The 21,819-nt window shown below is 40.0% G+C and overlaps 1 protein-coding gene across 11 annotated transcripts in view; it reads right to left on the reverse strand.

Annotated features, from left to right (window-relative positions):
• Positions 1 to 21,819, reverse strand: part of MRTFB (myocardin related transcription factor B) — a 178,334-nt gene that overhangs the window by 50,590 nt on the left and 105,925 nt on the right. Inside the window, exon 1 of one of the 11 annotated variants that reach the window (XM_036411263.2) lies at positions 20,266 to 20,661. The exons of the other annotated variants lie outside the window; for them this stretch is intronic. Within the exon in view, the coding sequence (XP_036267156.1) occupies positions 20,266 to 20,386 (121 nt within the window). The 5' untranslated portion in view covers positions 20,387 to 20,661. Of the gene's footprint in view, positions 1 to 20,265; positions 20,662 to 21,819 lie in introns of those variants that run through there. 11 annotated transcript variants of the gene reach the window in all.

Below are 21,819 nucleotides of genomic sequence, written 5' to 3' on the forward strand. Positions count from 1 at the left end.
TTGTAGAAATAGAAATATGAGATTTCTAAACATACCTTAGTTTCTTTAAAAAACTGGTTATGGCAAAAATGTATTTTAAGAAAATATTGAATTATTTGGAGGGATTTACTCCATGTGCAACAAATTTTAAATTGATTTAATGAAGGTCAACTGCATAATAAAAATTAGACCCATGAGATATTACTAACAACCTGAGGGAAATTTTCTAAATTAAGAATTTAAAGTTTACTAATCTTTGCACAATACAAGAAACCACAGCTCATTCTACAACTTCTAAGGAAGTGACAAATTGATGGACACATTACAATTTTTTTTGACACATTACAATTTTAATAAAAAGAAATCATTAGAACTTATAAAAAAAACAACAAGGTATATCACAAAATGTGTATATTTGCCAATTTAATAAAAACAAAGTTTTGTTCTCAATTTCTTAAGTGGATTCCTTTCATAGCATCTCTATAATTTTAGCTGGAAAATTAGCTAATTTCAAAAGAGGGATATATGAAGAAACTTAAAAAAAATTTTTTCCTTGGTTTACCTTACATTAAATTTTAAGTTTCCACTTTTATTTTTATTTCAAAACCTTGATGAAAACCAAGGCTAGGATTTTAAGTATCTGCTTAAGGGTTGTCAATATGCAAATGAATAAAAAATTTCCATGTGCATTTCTTTTTTTCTTTTTTGTTAATCCTCACCCAAGGATATATTTCCATTGATTTTTAGAGAAAGTGGAAGGGAGGGGAAGAGACAGAGAGAAACATTGATGTGAGAGAGACACATCTATTGGTTGCCTCCTGTATGCACCTCGATCAGGACCGGGGAACCTGCAACCAAGGAACATGTCCTTGAGTGGAATCAAACCCAGGACACTTCACTCCATAGGCTCTATCCACTGAGCCAAACCAGCTTGGGCCCCATGTATATTTCTTAAATGTTTGGAAGGGCAATAAGAGAGAATTTTCTAGTAAGGGGTGATGGCGGGAATAGGAGCTAGCTTAGACCAGTCTCTTACCTAGGCTCAAATGCAATTCATGAATGGCTCCTACTTGCAACAAACCTGAGGCCTGAAGACAAAGGGCCTATGGCCCTCAAGCCTTTGTTTTTTGCTTGCCCATGTGCTGACATAGAGCAAAGCACAATCAAAAAGAAGGTAGGTTATAAAATAGCTTTTAAGCATTCTTAAATTCACTGCTAGATATGAATGTCTTCCTTTATTAAGTACTGAAAAAAAATTTTTTTTCAGTACTTAATAAAGATTCATGACATCCCATTTAGAATTGAAGCAATTGACATAAGATTCTATTACACAAGCAAAAGCAAAATTTAATAGTAAAAAAAATGTATGCACATGTTTCTCATATTAAAATGCTTTGTGATATTTTAGATTAATTATGCTCTAACACAAAGATCTTTTCCTTGATAACTTACAGTTTATTGAGGATAGTGTGTTCCCACTGTACTTTACTAGGAACAAAAATAACCAAAGAGTCGACCTGTGAATCTGATAGCACCCAAATGGCTGCATACTCTAACATTCTTCTGTGAATACTAAAGTTAATGCTTGTATGAAATTAATGGTCATATTCAAGAGGTAGAATCCCATATTCCAAGAAAAGGAATACTGAGAGGAAAAAAAGGTCAGAACAATGTCCAGTTCAAAGGCTGACACTTCTGGAACACGGTGGTCCACGTCTGTTGGAGAGTCTCTAGCAGTATTTCTTTTCTCCCAAGGGAGATCTCAAAGAAAGGAGTAAAATAAAAAGGGTAATGAAAACATCAATCCCCTTCTTTGGTTTAAAGCAAGCAAGCAAACAAACAAACAAACAAAGCACCAAACTTGAGAAATGTATCAAACGCAATATATATTTTTGGGCTATGGTGTTTTGAAATGATGGATACATTTGCAACTAATTGATGTGCAAACCAACACTGAAGGCAACAGCTTGATAGTCTTGAAGCACCTCCTGATTGTATATTGGTCAACTGCCCTCATGCACTTTGACAATACCCTGTTAACTGCATCATCTTTGATTAGAAATCATACTTTCATGCTGATGTGTTAAGGTATCTGCTACCACAAGGGTAACACAAAATTAATGCATGTCACCAATCAATTGTTCAAATAAAACAAAACACAAATGCAAACCAATTGTGTTTCCTATCCAGTTTGATGGCAAAACAGTCAATTTAACTTAAGCCTTACCACTAGAAGATCAATTTTCCAATCAATGCTCTCATCATGCCTATATAATCTTCCCAATAAGTACTATCATTATACTACAAAGCAGTATGGCAGGCAGCCTTCCAAGATGTGTTCATTTATTAAGACACTAGTGGCCTGGTGCATGAAATTCATGTTCCCTCAGCTGAGCCTGCACCTTTTTCAATTGGGGATCCCTTGGGGGATGTCCAACTACCGGTTTAGGTCCAATCTCATAGGAATCCCACAGGGATCAGGCCTAAACCAGCAGTCAGACATCCCTCTCACAATCTGGGACTGCTGGCTCTTAACTGTTTACCTGCCTGCCTGCCTGATTGCCCCTAACTGCCTCTGTCTATCTGCCTGCCTGCCTGCCTGATTGCCTGATTGCCGCTAACTGCCTCTGCCTCTGCCTCAGCCCCACCACTGTGGCTTTGTCCGAAAGGAAGTCAGACATCTGGAAGATGGCTGGTCGACCCAATCTAATTAGCATAGTATAGATCAGTGTTTCCCAACCTTCTCTCATGATGAGAATCACCTGGTGGAGTTGTTAAAACACAGATTCCTGAATCCCAACTAAGAAGTGCTAAACTAGAATTTTTGAGAACATATAGGTAAAATTGCATACCTAACTTAGTGCTCTGAATATAAAATCTGTCTTAGAGCACTAGTTAAGTATACAATTTTACCTATATGTTTCCAAAAATTCTAGTTTAGCACTTCTTAGTTGGGATTCAGGAATCTGTGTTTTAACAACTCCACCAGGTGATTCTCATCATGAGAGAAGGTTGGGAAACACTGGTATAGATTATATAGATTATATAGGATAGGATTGCTTAAATGGGGGGGGGAGGGGCATTTTTCAGCAGGAGGAGATGCTCTTGGCAGACAAAAATACATAATCTCTATATCTGGACTGCTAGTCAGCCATATGCACTATACTGCCAAACCGGTCATTAAAATATTGAACCACTTTCTTACACCTTACACTAAACAGCTGTTGCCCTTAAAACCCCTCCTTAGTCCCCACCTTAGGTTCTGCCTTTGCAGTTCACACAGATTAAGTTCTGATTGGTCAGTTTCTATGCTAGTCAGTGTCAAAAGCTTCGCCTCCTAGGCAGCCATTTGCTCCTTGCAGTTCACCCAGATTTGGTTCTGATTGGTCACTTTCTATGCCAGTCAGCATCAAAATCTCTGCCTCCTAGGTAGCCATTGGCTCCTTCTTCACTCAGATTTTGGTTCTGATTGGCTGGTTTCTATGCCACTCAGCATCAAAAGCTCCACCTCCTAGGCAGCCATTGGCTCCTAACAGTTCACCCAGATTTGGTTCTGATTGGCCGTTTTCTATGCCAGTCAGTGTCTCTGAGTCTACCTCCGGGTCTGATGAGAGTGGTGGGGCTGATCAGCACCCACCCTGCGGCCGGAGAGAAAGAGAAGCAAGCGCTGATCAACAGCTGCCACGGAGGCTGTGAATCAGACCCTGCTTTTCTCTCTGGGCCTGATCTGCAGCCCCCTCGGCAGTTAGTGCTGGGTCACTGAGCCTGCACTGATTGCAGGACTGACTTCAGTTGTTCGGTCATCTGTTGGGTTATTTTGGATGTTATGGACCCTGGCTCTTTATAGAGAGCTTATGAAGAACATGAATGGAAGGAGAGTCATTATCACCAATCACGCTGTTAGTACTGTTAATGACATGCTTGATTTAGTTTTAATCTATCACAATAAGTGGGCATTATTGGACACATTCTACTAAATATGAGGCACAATATACACCATTAAAAGCCAGGGTACATTACCACTTAGGATTAATGTTAAAACAATTATAATATTCATTGATATTAAATATATTATACAAAGTCACTCATAACCTGATAGAGGCTCTTCTGAGAACAACTAATGGTTATAAAGAGTTCCCATCAAATAGGGACAGGCTCATAATTATGGAAAATATCAAACTTCTATTTAGTACTTCCCACTCATCACATTCACAAAAATTCAATATATTAAAAAAAATAACAAATTATATCTGCATCTTACAGAACACTGAAGGCCGGGAAGAACAAGGCTTGAATGATGTGTACAGCTTATTGTACCACAACATGGGAGAACTAGAATTGGGCAGAATTGGGCTTTCCAGTACTGTGAAGGGAGAAGACCCTCTCTTAATGATCAGAAGCATTCGTGGTTGGGATGAATATTTTTTATCAAGTTTCTCTGGGACTGAATTAAGCCTAGAGATCATCTTCCTCTCGTAGTAGCCTCCACATTCATGTCTGCACAGCATCAGGGAAGGTCCAGATCATTGCATGATACTGCACATGTTGCACAGTTAAGTTTCTTAAGAACAATGAATAAACTGGCTGATCTCTGGAAAACCTGACACTGCCTGTGTTGACAAGATTGCATTTCTAAAAACTCAAGACTATGCACTGGTCCAACACTGCTTTTCTACGGTGGCAAGTGGGTGGAGATGGTAGTGCAGCTGCCTAAGAAGACAATTTCCTGAGCAATGGCCTTGGGTCTGAAAACTGAACCCATGAGTATTCTCTTTGTGTGCCTAGTTGAGTTGATGTACTGTGCTATTGGACTGACATAGCTTCCATTCTAATTAGTTAATTGACAGAAATCCAGTATCCTCCATGGCCATCTTGCCAATAATTACAAGTCTATAGAATTCTCAGGGAGAAGAAAAAGTTCAAAACACTGAGTGAGCAGTAACATCTTTTCAGAAAACAAAGGACAGAGTGACAGGGTTGAAATAGAATTCATGTTATAAATGCTCACAGTTGAACATTTTCAAAGACTATCTTTATCTTTGAAAAATGTATAAACAAAAATAATCAAACTTATGATCCTAAGAATTTCTTAAGTTTAAAATATTTGGGTTTAAACCTGATTTTCTCCAAAAAGGGGAGGCAGCAATTAAGTATGTATATTCTCACTATAAAGCTAGTATGTATTCTCAGTGCAAAATCAGGTCCTATAAGTTCAGAATTATCTAATAGTTCTGTATTTCCTGATGATAAAACTCAGAAAAGGCATGAAAAGGGCCCTCATCAGTAGGAGAGGAGGCTCTAGAGCCAGCTGCTGACCATGACATATGTATCAACTTCGAAATTATAGGTGAGTGAGAATATAAATACATATTACTTTATATCCACTGCATTTAGAGATAAAATTTTTAATTAACTGTTGCCAAGGTGATGTGTCTTGTTATCTCTTAGGGCTAACATTCATGATATCTTATAATATTACATTTCAACAAAGAAAAATACATATAATTTTGAAAATTCTACTTAGTGTTTTCCTTGTTAGAATGAATAAAAACAATATTGTGTCAACAGAAGTGTTTGAACTTGCTTTTTTTTTTATACAGGAAAAGAAAAATTTAATTTTAAAGACCATTTACAAAAATGAAAGGTAACTTATCTAATGGTAAAGATAAAATGTCATTCTTATTCAGCATCATAAATAGTTCAGATATTTAAAATTACCTTCTTTTAGTTCCTTCTGCTTCTTAAATTGTTTAAAGTGCTTTCAGAACAAAATCTTAGGATTAGTCTCCAGTATGAAAAACCTTAAAATATCATGCTGTCTTTCACGTAATACTTATATCCACTTCAAAGTTTCCAGCTGCTTTGTGAACCCAGATGATATGTCTATTCATTTTGTTTCTATAAGTAGAATGTTTGGAATGTTGCCTTATTAAGATGTAATTAAAGTGCTTTTTCACTCTAAAGAAAAAAAACAACCCTATTATACAACATTTTAATAATAACATATAGCGATTCAGTATGAATTGAATAAGCCAAAACAAAGCATAGTTTTAGCCTAGGTTTGCAAGGGGACATTTGAAGACTATATTATAAAAACAAGGCAGAAATAATACTTCCTAGGAAGCAGAATGGCAGGCAGCCATGGTCTTGGCAACTCTTTATAAATAGTTAGTTATGGGGTATGAAGGAGGGTGGGTTGAAGAGGGGAGGGCAGATAAGCAGCTGTCTGCAAGCTAGAGAGGATCCAATGTATGTTATTTAATTATAAGATGCTGGACAAAAAAACTGCAGAATCATGAGAGGTGAAAAACAAAACAAAACACACACACAAAAAACCTGAGCAGTCAAGAAACTGTTGGGTAAAACAGAGGTAAAAGCAAAGATGGAAAACTAAAGAACACTCTTGGAATTGACTATGTATTGACTCTGAATCAGTATCAGGCCAACAACAGAACCTAATTTTTAAGAATATATTTTCAAACAGATATATAAATGAATGAAGTTGTCGGTTGGCAAACATTTATTATGTATTGTTTAAGCACTCAAGTAGACCATTTACTGAGATAAAGAGCACAAATTGGCCATTAGGGAGTCCAGTCTCGGACATGTCTGAATTGGAAGTAGAAATGTGCAAGTGACAACTGGCTGTAGGGTCCAGATTTCAGAAGGTAGGTCTTGCTAGAAGATTGAGATTTGGAAGTTGTGACTTATGTAGTATGTGCCAATGTAGAGAACAGAAAAAGAAAAGGCAGCCGAAACCGGTTTGGCTCAGTGGTAGAGGATCGGTCTGCGGACTGAAAGGTCCCAGGTTCGATTCTGGTCAAGGGCATGTACATTGGTTGCAGGTACATCCCCGGTAGGGGGTGTGCAGGAGGCAGCTTGTCGATGTTTCTTTCTTATCGATGTTTCTGGCTCTCTATCTCTCTCCCTTCCTCTCTGTAAAAAATCAATAAAGTATATTTAGAAAAAAAAGAAGAAAAAAAAAAAAGAAAAAGCAGAAGAAGCCCAGGATTATGCTCTGAGGAAAGTTAACAATTAAAAGTTAACAATTTATAGATCAGCTAGGGCTGTGGTTGGCAAACTGCGGCTCGCGAGCCACATGCGGCTCTTTGGCCCCTTGAGTGTGGCTCTTCCACAAAATACCATGCTGGGTGAGTCTATTTTGAAGAAGTGGCATTAGAAGAAGTTTAAGTTTAAAAAATTTGGCTCTCAAAAGAAATTTCAATCGTTGTACTGTTGATATTTGGTTCTGTTGACTAATGAGTTTGCCGACCACTGGGTTAGGAGATGAAAATCCAATAAAGGAGACAGAGGAAGCTGCCTGGGAGAGGAGGAGCCTGAAGGGTGTGTATAAAGTGTTTCATGATCAACAGGGTTAAGTATTGCTGTTTCAGTACATGGAGGAGCTACTTTTTGGAGTGAGGAATGGAAGTCATACTGGAGGAGGTGAAGGAATAGAGAAGGAACCAGAGTGTGAATGACGTTAATGGAAACAATACTTTCAAGATGTTGCCCATGAAGGTAGGAAAGAGGGTGAAAAGCTTGAGAAAGCATGGAACTACAGGTTGGAACACACTTGAGCAAGTTTATAACTAATGAAGAGCAAGAGAGAGGAAAGGGAAGGAAAGAGAAAGGAAGAGAAAGGAGGGAAATGAATATGGGTGAAAATGAACAATTGAGATTAAGAGGCAGCAGGTCCCTTGAAGGGAGGAGGTGCAGAGCATACAAGAACAGCCTCTGTTAAGAGACACTTCTATCATGATAGGAGGCTAGCAAGGACTGGATATAGCTGTAGATAGGTTTATAGATTTGGTCTGGGAGGTCCAAATGATGGCTTTTATTTTCTCAGAGAAGGAGGAAGAAAGGTCATCTGTTGAAAGTGAGATGAAGGAAAAATTAGTTTGAAGCCAGTAAAGGAGGTCTGAAATATCACTGCAGACAGTGAAGAGCAAGTCGAAAAGAAACATGGTTATTTATTACAGAAAAGCTCCAACTAATAATGACAACAGCTTGGGGGAGAGAAGTCAGTCAGGAAGCTGGCAAGTCACTCACTGGCTCTATATCATTTTTATAAGAGAAGACCACGAGAAATGAAATCAGAACTTTGGCAGTTCTTTTTAAAGCTTATTATATAAAACTATTATAGAGACCTGATGCATGAAGTTCGTAGGCCTTTCCCCGGCTGCTGGCATCGACTTCCTTCTGGCACTTGGGACCCAGGCTGGCTTCCCTCTGCCCATCTGCCGGCACCGGGGACCCAGGTTGGCTTCCCTTAGGCTGCCCGCAGGCACCTGGGACCCGAGCTTCACTCTGGCTGCCGGCACACACCCAGGCTGGCTTCCTTCCGGCTGCCCACAGGCATGAGACCCGGGTTTTACTCTGGCAGCTCCCCTCTGGCCCTGGCTTCATCCAGAAGGTCGTCCGGTCTAATTAGCATACTACCCTTTTATTATTATAGTCTAGAGTAGGGGTGTCGAACTCAATCAGAGAAGGGGCCAAAATCTAAAATCCAGCCTAAATCGCGGGCCGAATGGTTTACTGAACAGTCATAAACTGTCATTGTGATGGAAACGCAGCAGAGTGCAGTGATGACAGCGCGGTGCGGGCCACATTGCAAGGCCTGGCGGGATGGATTTGGCCCGCGGGCCTTGTGTTTGACACATGTGGTCTAGAGGCCTGGTACACAAATCCATGCACTGCTGGGGTCCCTTAGCGGGGTCAGCCACTCCTGTTCATTCTGGCCCTTGCTGCTCCTGCCATGGGCTCGTGCCATCAGTCCTGATCAGGAGAGGCTCAGGCCACTGCAGAGGAGATTCCTTCTCACCAGCTGTGAGCCTTGTGTCTTGCACCTGTCCTCTGGGCAGGTGGTGAGATGCCCTTCCCAGCCCAGAATCTGGATCTGTCCTGCTGACCTTTGCACAAGTTGTGGGGAGCCACCTGGCAGACACTTTTATATCATTTCTTCCTTGCAGAGTGTCTAGGGAGGGAAGCGGCTGTGGTGCCTGAGGCTGATGGTTCTGTTGGGATTGTGCCAGCAGCACAGGTCTGTTGGTGTCTGGCCCGTTCTCCAGAGATCGGACCTGCAGGACTACTGAGGGAGCGAGTGGCTGTCACGGGAGTGGTGGGTGGCTGGAATGGGCAAACTGCACAGCACTCCCGCTGTAGGAGCACCATTGACCACCGAGGGGGGGGGTAGGGAAGGGTAGCTCCTGCATTGAGTGTCTGCCTCCTGGTGGTCATTGCATATCATAGCAACCAGTCAACCAGTCATTTGGTCACTTAGGGTTTTATATATATAGACTAGAGGCCGAGTGCACAAAATTTGCGCATTGGGGGATGTCCCTCAGCTTGACCTGCACCCTCTTCAATCCGGGAGCCCTTGAGGGATGTCCAACTGCTAGCTGCAATCAGGACCTCTGGCTCCTAACCACTCTGCCTGCCTGCCTAATCCTCCTAACTGCCCTCCCCTACCAGTCTGGTCAACCCTATTAACTTTTTAAAAAAAATCTTATCCCCTTCACACACAATTGTATTTGACTTCCTTACTGGCGTCTCCCTGTCACACAATTTTTCTCTCTCTTTTATGTAACACTTTTTCCTACTGACTTATCATTTATATACTTTTCTTTCCTCCTTATTTCCTACTTCTGTTCCATCATCCTTCTTCCCATCTTTCTCCTACCTTCCCTGCCTCCACACATTCCTTCTTTCCTTTATCTTTACCCCTCGATTCCCTCCCCTTTTCCTTCCTTCCCACCTTAAGTTTTTTCTTCACTTCCTCTCTCGGACCTGCTTTGCTCCCTGCCCCATTTCTTCCTTCTTCCCATTCTTCTTTTAAGCTCTACTGGCTCCCCTTTAAGACTTTTCTTCCATCCCTCTTTCTCTCTCATCCTGCCTTTTCTATACATTCTTCTCTACTTACTTCCACTGTTTTAATATCTATCTATCTACCTGCCTAATTATTCACTATCATTTATCTTTTTTCTTTTGATTCCTACTTTTAAAATCTGTCCTCAGTACACAACTATACTTGATTGTCAATACAGCTCCTAGAGTTCACTGATACCACCTCTTTCCTTCTTTAACGCTACTCTCTACTGACTCCTTTATAAAGTTCTTCCCTTCCTCCCTCCCTTCTTAAAGCTTCCTTTGGGAGGGGGAGTGTCAACCTGCAGCCCAGGGCTCAGCCCCGGCCAGGTGTTCACCATCCCCCCTTCCCGGCCTCCTCACCACTGTCCTGCTCCCATTCTCAGGCTGGGATGCCTGGCTCAGTGAGGGTGGCCGAGATCCATGCCACCTGGGCGCTGCTGCCGCTGCCACGAAGCTGAAGCACGTCTCCCCAGAATGGGAGAGGCACCATTCACCACTCCACCCCAGACCCATAGGTGCCTTGCCTCCCTGCCAATGGCCCATGCTAGGGGCCGCTGCCCTTCTCCCGAGTCTGGGCGGGGCTCCCCCATTTCCCCTCACCAGGCACACCTGCTCCCCCCAACCCGATTGCCACCCACTCCTGTGTGCAGCCCCGAGTTTCCTTCCCCTTTCCATTCCTGCATCTTTCTCCTGTTCCCTTTCTGTATTTGTTTCTCCTCTTGGCCTGTCTGCATGCAGGCCTGCCTTTCTCTCCCTCTCCTTTCTTATCCCCTCCTATCGTATCCTATCCTACCCCCCCACCCCCCCTTGCAGCTGCCTGAGCAGAGAGAGGGTGGGGGCGCAGGCTGCTGACCCGGATAATTTACATATTTCTCTATTATTAGTATAGATTTTAATTAACAACAGTTGCAGCTCAACAATTCCACTTCTAGGTAAACTGAAAATAATTGAAATCTGGCAATCAAACACATACATGTACACACATGGGAACAGGCCAAAAGGTGGGAAAAGATCAACAGATGCATGGGTAAACAAAATGTGATCTATCCATACAATGAAATGCTATTCAGCCATAAAAAGAAATGAAATACTGGTTCATGCTACAAGACAGAAGAACCTGAAAAACATTATGCTACATGAAAGAAACCAGCCACAAAGGATCACATATTACAGGATTCCAGATATGGGAAAGATCCAGAACTGGTAAACCCAGAGAGCTCAGATTGTTGGTTACCAGGGACTGGGGAGAAAAGAGCATGGGAGTTTTTTTTTGGGGTGATGAAAATGTTTTGAAACTAGAGAGAGGTGTGGTTGCATAACACTGTGAATACATTAGATGTCTCTAAATTATTTTATTTTAAAATGGCTAATTTTATGTTATGTGAATTTTACTTTAATTTATAAAAGATAAATTGCTAGTAAGGACTTTAAGAAACGAATTACACAGTAACTAGACTTTCTTATTTCTCACCAATTCTCCCCTCTCACCACCATAATTCCATTAATCACAAGTGGTGTCTTTATCTTTTAATAATTTGATAACTACAATAACAACTACATTATATATTCCTGGTCATACTGAATTCTAGGTTTTGTTGTTTTTTTCTGGCCTCTATTTCCCCTTCTAACCCTCATCCTATATTGTAACACTTTCTACAAAGCTCACCACATAGAAGTTTTAATAAACATGTTTTACTCAGTTTTGCATGGTATACTTATTATATAATTAAGTTACTATTTTCTAAGGAAAGAGAATACTATGCCAAATTTAAGAATAAATCACCAAGAGGATTGTCTATGGGCAAGTGATTATCATGGGGCAGAACCAATGCTGTTTTGCTTTGTTATATGAATTTGAGGCTCGGGTATTTTTGAATTGATGTTGGCAGTAGAACAAAAGGAAAAATGTAATGACATTGTTCTGAAGGGTACAAGAAGGCTAAAAAGGGCAGGTGAAGGGAAAAGGAATAAAGGGCACCACAAAAAACTGGTAGATACTAATTTCTTTTCATCTCCACTTACAATTAATGTGAAATTCATGCTGCATTGAGAAAAACACTAAGTACTTTCATAGATGATAAAAAGTAGCAGCCAAAGATTACAGATTGATTGTATTTTCAGGGGTCTAATTTGCCAATTAAAAAAAAAAATAAGGTTCTTTAAGTAATTTTAGAAAATGGAAAGCAAGAGGCCAAAAATAAAATGGTGGTTTGTCCTGAGGGGGAAAAGGCAGGTGGTACAAACTGCAGAATTCTAAACCACTGACCGAACCTTGCTGGTAAGGAGGTCACAGTCTAGAATGTAGCTTTTACCATCTATAAGGAATTAAAGAACAAAAATGAAGTAAAAAGTAAAATGCTGACAGTCTAGGCTAACACACTGTAGGTTTCCTGCATTAATCTGCAGCATGAGGTCGGGAAGACAATGTTTTCAACACTGTGCCTTGGAAATTTACAGGCACTTTGATAACTCCAGTTGGCTGCTGCTTCTGTTACCATGGAAACAGACTGCTAAAAATGGGGCATGTTTCTTTAAACTGATCATACCTTCAGACAAATTCCCTTCTCCTTTTTGTCAAATGATGGAATGAATTTAAGTATACTTCTCGTGGTATGACAATGTGATGTCAAGCCAGGGGCCTGGTACAGAATGGCAGAAATAACATTAGCCTATGGCAACGTATAGAAAGGGATTATATATGTACAGGTATGCACTTTAAAAAAATCTCATTTGGTTAAAAAGTAGTGAAAATAAAATACACAATGGGATAAATTGAAGTATAACAACATAAACACTTCAAAAACAAAATCATCCATTTAATTGCCTGATCACCAGCAATGTACAAAGATTAATACAATACTTGATTTTATCGGACATTATTTAATCTGTAGTAACATGCTGGTTCTGTACCTGAACTTCTAGATTTCTTACCCTTAATGGTTCTAAAAGGATATAATGTTTATTTTTCTTATTTTGGGGCAATCAGAAATTCTACATTCTACCACTATATTAGAATTTCACTGTGCGGCACTAGGTAGAAGTTATAAGTTAATTCCTCTGAAATTATTACCATAACTTTCGGCTGTGAGTTCCCTGAATTCCTTCCTAATTCCTCTGAAATGGGAAAATGTATGCTGTATAAAAGATTCTGAAATGTTTTGATGTAAATTCCTAATGAAGGCTCCTTGAACAAAAGGACAATTATGAAACGGAAATAATAGAATGTTCTTTACCTCCAATTTTTCCCATTATACAAAGTTCATGCTATTCTCTTGAGGTCACTTCATCCTGGCCCAGTATCCTGGTCCTTCTTCTCCTTTTGTGGATTCAGGAGTGGGACTCACACACATGCATGCACACATGCATGTCTACATATAGCCATTCATATATATATATATATACCTACATGAACACACACATCACACACATATCTCACACACACACACACACACACACACACACACACACACACCACCAAAACATAAAGAGAACACAAAACTGTCATAACTTGTGAGCTATCCTAATATCATAGCAACCATGCATGATGACGCAGGTAGAAGGGTGAGTTGCAGTTCAGGCTAATGGGGTGGGGTTGGGGTTGGGATGGGCAGGGAGAGGCATTCTGGGAGAGAATAACAGAGGGAGAGAGGAGTACCACATGCTGCTGAGACAGAGGCAGGCCTCAGTAAAGGGGTGAATGTGGGAGGAATCAGCTGCAGGTCTATCTTTACTTGAGTAAAGATTTCTATAAATACTCTCTCCTTTTATTTAATACTAGAGGCCTGGTACATGAAATTTGTGCATGGGGTTTGGTGGGGGGCCCTCAGCCCGTCCTGCACCCTCTCCAATCCGGGACTTTTCAGGGAATGACTGACTGCCGGTTTATTTGGCCTAAACTGGCAGTCAGACATCCCTCTGGGACTGCTGGCTCCTAACCCCTCACCTGCCAACCCCTCACCTGCCTGCCTGCTGGCCTGATCGCCCCTAACTGCCTCTGCCTGCTAACCTGCCCGATCGCCCCTAAAAGCCTCTGCCTGGTCCCCACCACCATGGCTTTGTCTGGAAGGAGGACCAAACGACCGGAAGATATCTGGTTGGCCCAGTCTAATTATTAATAGCATAATAATACATTTTTATTAGTATAGATCCACATGAGAGGATGAATACTGACAAAACTTACCATGGTAATAATTTCATGATATATTTAAGTCAAATCATTATTCTGCATGCCTTAAACTTTTTATATGCTGTCAATTATATTTCTAAAACTAAAAAAGAAAAGAAAAGAAAAAAAAAGACTATTTGAGGAAGGATGGTACCCGTGGTTGGACAGTGTTGTGGATAAATACTTTTTTTGAGGTCGGGTGCGGCCAGGCCCCGAGCAACAGCAGCCAAGTCCAGAGCAACTAGGTCGGGAGCGGCAGAGACCAGACCCGGAGCAGCTGGTTGTGGAACGAACCAGAGCAACAGAGGCCAGGCCCGGAGCAGCCAGGCCTGGAACAGCTCGCTCCTCGCCTGCCTCTGCCCCACGGCTGCCTTTCAAACATGGCTGGAAACTTTTGCGGGAACTTGAGGGTCTGCTGAATCAAGTGATGAAGGCTTAGATCTGGATGTGTTGAGTTAGTATAGCGCTAGGGTGTTGATCTGTGAGTGCCTTGGGTGGGGCCTGGACGAGGCTGATTGACCTATTTGGAAATGTCTTTTGTGTGAACTGTATCATTGGGCATGTGGAGGTATTATTGATATGAGAAAATGCTAAGTAACTGATTTACTATCTGAAAAGGGATTTACTATCGGGGAAAGGGAGGGAGAAAGAGACTGAGCATAAACTGTGCACCAATGGATGAGGACAATGGGGGATGGGGAGGGGGTGGAGGGTAGGGTACTGGTGGAGGGGGAAGAAATGAGGAACCCATTGTGGGAGCGCGCTGACCAGGAGGGCAGGTCCATGGCCACTCAGCTGACTGAGATGAGCAGCACTCCCACAGCAGGCCAATCCCTGCAGGCCACACCCCCTACCAGTGTACGAATCTGCACACTGGGCCTTTAGTTTATTATAAAGACCATACCTTACTTTTCAAATTTACTTAAAAAAACATATTAAGTTATTGAAACCTCACTTGTACAACACTTTCAATTATGTAGAAAACTGGCAGAAAATAAAGAAGAAATTCCCAGAGAAATCAAAATAGATGTGTTTTTAAAATATATATATTTTATTGATTTTTCACAGAGAGGAAGAGAGAGGGATAGAGAGTTAGAAACATCGATGAGAGAGAATCATCGACCAGCTGCCTCTTGCACATCCCCTACTGGGGAAGTGCCTACAACCAAGGTACATGCCATTGCCCAGAATCGAACCTGGGACTTTTCAGTCCGCAGGCAGACGCTCTATCCACTGAGCCAAACCGGTGCCGGCTCAAAATAGATGTTTTAAAATTCATGTGTAATGTGCCTTATTTCAACTGTCTATTTGATTGTTTCTCTGCTGTGGCTCAATACATAGCAGCTGAATCAACAACAGAATCAGGATTCCACTATTACATTTTGCTAATTTATTGCTTAATTTAAAGAAGATTAGAAGCAGCAAATCAGAAAGGGAGATAAGCTAGAAGTAGCAGATGACAAAAATCAAACATTAAATAATAGTTCTAGTAGTCTAGTAATGATTTAGGTGTCATTGTATGCATGGGCAAATATTTTGTACAAAACAATGCTTTAAGACACCAATACATTATATTTTGGGCCAGCTCTGAACTTATAATTGAGTTATAAATTATATCTGAAGATAATAGTTCAAATTATATTCTGCTTAAGAGGAAGAGCTGTATATAATCCTCTTTAAATAATTGCTGCATAATAATGTGTCGATGAGATGCAGGACACTGGGGGTTGAGATATTAAATGATTCAAACAATGATTCTATCTCCAAGAGATATTATGTCTAATAATGAAGATAGCACAGATATATATCATAGTGGCAAAAGGTGAAATGCCTTAAAGAGATGCAGATCAAGTTAACAGGAGAGAAGAAACTATTTTTTAATTGACAGGATCAAGTAAATTTCTTTAGGAAATGGCATGAGGATTAGGTTTAAAGACACTTTGGACCTGCAAACTAGGGTGAGGGGAATGTTGTGAGCAAAGGCATGGAGGAGGGAGCAGTCCAATAGTATTTTCTGTATTGATGGAAATGTTTTATAGTCTACACTGTTCAATAGTAGCCACTAACCACATATGGCAACTGAGTGGTTGAAATGTGGCTCATGTAATTAAGGAGTTAAATTTTTGAAAATATTTCATTTTAATTATTTTAAATTTAAATAACCACATGTGGCTAAAGGACAGCATAGGTAGAGTATGTCTGAGATAATTTTCATCACTTAAAAAAGTTTTGGTGCCTCAATAAAGGTACCTATTTAATCTATTTCCTCAGGTTGGATTACTCATAATATGTCAGACAAAGGTGCATTTTTCCACAAATAGATCTACTGTAGCCATGTCCCAGTATACCACATTAATGTACTACACTGTCTACTACACAATGTACCACAAACGTTTACAGATATTATCTCAACTGTTATTAACTAGCCTGTGCCAGATTAGGAATGAAGTCCTCCAAATCTGTTAACTCCTTCCCCACGACTGAGCCACACAATGAAAGAGGCCCATTTCCCCAAGGCACTTCTTGGAGGACAGTTGACTACGTTCTCCAATCCACTTAGGTTTATGTATTGAGCAAGAAATCACTTTGTTTAAAAAACAATGAATGCAAGTTACTTCAGTCCAGGTAATTAATACACAACCCAGTTTTCTTTCTGTGGTATTTCATTTTTACCATTAGAGAGCTCTGTATATTGAATGTTAATTCTTCTATTTGCTATCATTTTGTCTTGATAAACATGGGATATAACTAGGTGGTAGCATTGGTATTATAATTCAATATATTAATAAGTTATACTAAACCAGTTATGTGAATTAAATCATCTCGATTTATTTGATTTCCCTCAAAAGTCATAATTACTGATTCTCAAGTTGTCAAGTCAATGATTTATAATATCTTCCTTTAGCCACAGAATCAGAAATTAAATTTAAATCTCATCCATGGTGAACATTATTTGAAAATGTCCTAACCCTTCTGTGGATAAGGCAAAAATTAAGAATCCCTAATGCTGCCCTGGCAAAAGTTAAGAGATTCTAAATTTTCCTAGGGAAAATTTCCTATTTTAAATTTGATTAGAATTCATGACATTTATTGCTATGGTGGTCTAAAGCAAAAAACAATTAAATTCTCCAAATACACACATGGGTTGACATAGTTATAAAAAAATTTATACAAGCATTAGCAAAAGTATGAGGTGAAATGCTTTATTACCCAAACAATTCTCTGGCATGTGATGACAACTACTCATTGGCAGTACATACAAACATTTTCAATAGGCATTACTAAATTTTCTGTTAAGGTGTCACACAAACTCTTGAAACATGATTGCTGCTGACAAGTCTGTTTCTCTCCCCCCTCCCCCCCAATAATTATTTCAGCTAATTAGTACTCTCAGCAATAATAAGAATTCCAAAATATTCAATATAAACAAGAACTAGACCAACAACTTGAGAAGCAGAGTAGACCTCTAATCCCCTACAGTAGACACATATCAGAAATACCAGTGAGATCAAGCTGTGTCTCTGATCAGAACTAAATGGACCCAAATAAAATGGACCCAAATTTATCTTTTCTTCATTACCTAGAAATTTATGATCCAGACATTAAGAATAACTCCAAAGGTTATTCTTTCATAAAAATAAAACCAAAAACCAACTTTCCTAAAAATAAATGGAAAATCAAACAGTCTTGATATAAAATATAATAAATATTTTGTGCGTTCCCTTAACAGATGAGGCATAAACCATTAGACATTACTGACAGTCACTTATATATTTGTCTCTTTTGACAAAACAGTCTAGGATCTCAATAAACTAGGGCATTTTAGTATTCAAACAACTGTAGCCAACTTGTATGAATTAATTCAACTGACTCCATGCTTAAAAACAGATAAAGCTGTGCAGTGGCTTGTTCCTTGTTTTATTCTACGAGTTTGAGAAGCTGACTTTTGGTGTTCACCTGTAAGCAGTAACTGTGACACACTAAATTTCACCAGTTCAATCTTGCATGGGAACCAAAGTATTTTCATACTATTCCAGTAGCAAATCACTGTCAGCATCTCTACATGCTTTTTTGCCCTCAGCTCTACCTGTACCAGAAAATGTGGTACATTGAGTAGAGACACAATCTGCTGAAATATAAAGCAAAACCCAGTTCAGTGCAACAGTGGAGACACAGGTGAATTTTATCATCCAATCTTTCTGTGGAATGTTTTAAAACATGTAAGTTCTCTCCCCTTTCCTTTTTATATCCATGAAGTTACATGACAGTAAAATACAGAATACTTCTATATTTGTCAATGTACATAGGATCTCAATTTAATTTTAAATAGAAGGGGAAAATAACAAAAGTTAAAAAAACAACAACAAGAAGAGGGATGATAAGCTGGTATTAAAACAGGCATCTCATAAAAACATTATGAAGTAAATATTGTTTCTCTTCATTGCACAAAATTTGTCCAGGGTCACAGAGCTAGAAAATGGTATCCCTGGGATTTGACCCCAAGTATATTTATCTCACTTGAGAGTCCATGATTTTGCTCTTTTGACATCATACTATCACACATGTATAAACAGAAAGCATGGTCACGACTGTTAGGGAAACAATCCACACATTATGTAATTATCTCAACACTACTTTGCTGTTCCTGTTGATAATTCCCCTATAATTTTAATCCTTGGTTTCTATGCTCCTTTATTATATTCTGCTGTTGTGACATCTTTTTATTTTTCCTATTCCATTTTCTTCTCCTTTCTCAGGTTTTCAAGTAGCACAAAAATTGTTTTAAATTTAAGGTAGCATTAATAGCTTAACACTTGAACTTGACTTAAATGAAATATATATCATTTCTCAACTTTTTTTTTTAAGTGAATGATTAAAAAATATTACGTTTTCCTTAGTGAGTCACCAGAATGTCTCCTAAAAACTCCAGCGGTATTGCTTCTATAATGACTTACAGTAAGGCCTGCTGTGCACAAGCAGAGGAACCCATTGTTTGGTTCTTGGCAACAGCTATTTATACCTCATTGTGTGTCATCTGCTTCGATCTAGATGTTTTTCTACCTATACCCGAAAGTAGTTCAACTATAGGAAGTCCAACTATTGTTTCTCATTATCTTTTAAATCTACAATAAACTATCATGCTCATGTTCTAAATGAGCAAAAATGGAGGAATACGGGGGAGAGGTTGATGGGGGAGGGGGGTAGAGACATATCTAATACTTTAAACAATAAAGAATTTAAATTTTAAAAAATAGAGGACTATCCTTTTGGAAGAAGCTCAAACTGCTACTTAGGCAGATAACGCTACATTTACTCTCTGGGTCTGTATAAGATGAGTAAGAGCGAGTGGAAAGGTGAGGGGGTGGCTCATGGCAGGAGCTGAAAGCAGATAAAATGAAAAAGATGGGGTTTTTCCTTCCAAAGAACATTAGAAAATCAAATTTCAGATTAAATAAGTATTGAGATAGATGATCTGCACATCTCAAATTTAGGAAAAACTTATTCTCTACAGATGCTAATTTTTTATACCATGGCCCTTGACCTCCAGCTGCTACGGTAAAGCATGCCATGCACTGGTCTTGCCATAATAGGCCAGGACACAGGTCAGCAATGCCCATAAACTAATCAGTAGGTACCCGTACAATAACTGATGGTATTCTTAAGCTTCTTCTTTGCTTTGTTACAAAACCACAAAACTGCAATGTGTGTTTAAAAACAAACATTGCAGAATGCATTATAACCAGTTAAACCAATGATTTAGAGATACAATTAAGAAAGAGCTAGCTACCTTCCTCGTTTGAAACACTAAAAACCATAAACATGCTAATTAGAAAAAAATTTAAGTTTCCTGCAATTATGTATTTGTAAACATAAAAGAAGCAGTGCTCTGAATAATATTAAAAAGGAAATGGCCTCTCCTAAGGAGCGAGGGGGGGGGGGGTTGTCAAAAAAATTTGGAGAATATGAGAAAACATACAAAATGAACCTGGAAGGATTTCAGTAAAACGAGGACTGACTTCATAAGTCCCCTTACTATATTATTGCAAAATCCCTGGAGTTCCATCAGTTAATGAATCTTTAGAGAGGGCTACCAGTAACAGCATTAAGCTTTCATTTCAAAGTACTTAGACGGTGTAAGGTACAGCAGGGAACAGAGAGAGACAGGGCATGGTGATCAGACAGACATGCTGAGGCTGGCTGAGGGGGAACAGGAATTTGGCAGCTTTGGCTCAGTCCACAGAAACACTGACCTTCCTTGAGACTTTTCTGGTTGCTCCCCTCAAGGCATTCCTTTTCTTTTAATGGCTCGAAATCGCCAGCAGTTAAAATCTCTGGGAACCCCTGTTGCTGCTTCTTGGAGCTATCGATCATGGTGAGAGCTTCTGGAGACAGGCAGCATCAAGCAGGAGAAGAGCTCAATTTGCCGATAAGCAGAGACCGGAGCTCAAAATACCCTGGTCCCTGGGTGCCAGGCGCCTCCTCACAATATCCCAATCACCAGTGGGCAATTATGTCTTTACCCAGCTGAAGGCAGCCATTGATCAGCCTTGGGTTCCCAGCCTGACCTGCACAGACACTCATGCTGCTGGAAGCCGTAAACTCTCCCACATCGGGAGGCAGAGTTGCGGAGGCATGGTGATGCTGAAATCCCACCCCTTTTCCCAGCCAGCCCCTTTCCTTTGCCATTCCAGCTTCCCCTGCTCTGGGCACTTCAATCTGCAGTTTGATGGTCCGAATCATCTGACAAACACTGAGTCAAGCAGTTAAAAATAAATCCTCTAGTTGTTAAAAGAGAAGACTTTGCTGATACCTAAGACGACAAATTGCTGCCTGTGGTCTCTCTCTGGCTCTCTATAAACACAGACACAGCCTGTGGAAATACTTTCTATCAGCCAGACAAGCACATTCATTACTCATTAAGTTCTGCAGCTAAACAAACAGCAGCTCAGGGCATCTGAAGGAAGCGGTCTTATCGCCGCAGAGGCACAGCGCTGAATAAACATGCTACTAGCCCATCTGAATGAAAACACAGGCACTGCACCACCAAAGTTCTTTTGTGCGGTGCTTTCTGCTGCATCCAGCTCTCCCTGGCAAAGCAGTGCTCTGTAATAGGGACAAGTACTGTCACTGCAGCTTTCTGCCTCGCCAGTTCAGACCTGAGCAGCATTTTTCCTCTGTGCCGCTAGTCGGCTGCGAGCGTTACATCGCCATGATTGTTCTAAGGAAAAATCTCTTCCCCTGTATTAAAAGCAGAGGCATGAGAGCTTCGATTTCTTAACAGATTCAACCAGAGATCAGCCCAAGTAAATTTCATATGAGCAATCAACAACGGGCACTTCTGCAGAACAGACTGCTGTCCTCTAGACACAAGGGATGCTGCTTGAAGGAAATCTAGGGATGGCAATTCCAGGCAGAAGTGGAGTTAAGGCTGTTTTTATACACCTCAAAATATATTTATAACTATAGCCAGAATAATAATATTTTTTTAATGACTCAAAGTATACTCCTTTACAAAGAGCTCCCATAAAGTCCATTAGAGGTTGTAAGGGTAGCAGGCCAAATCCTCTTCCAGGATAAACCTGTTCACCTTTTTATAACTAACACAAAGCAGAGTGCCTGGAATATTAGTTCTCAATAAGTACTTGTTGCATGACTGAGTGAATGAATTAAAGCAGAAGAAAGTGCACCAGGAAAACTACCTTTGGTAGTACTCAAGAGTTCTAAATCAATGACCAAAAGTCACTAATTTTAGATGGACAACTAAATGTTCTCTAAAGGAGGCACATTTTCCCTTTAAAAGAAAA

Source organism: Pipistrellus kuhlii, unplaced genomic scaffold, assembly GCF_014108245.1.
Source record: "Pipistrellus kuhlii isolate mPipKuh1 unplaced genomic scaffold, mPipKuh1.p scaffold_m20_p_4, whole genome shotgun sequence".
Classification (NCBI taxonomy): Eukaryota; Metazoa; Chordata; class Mammalia; order Chiroptera; family Vespertilionidae; genus Pipistrellus; species Pipistrellus kuhlii.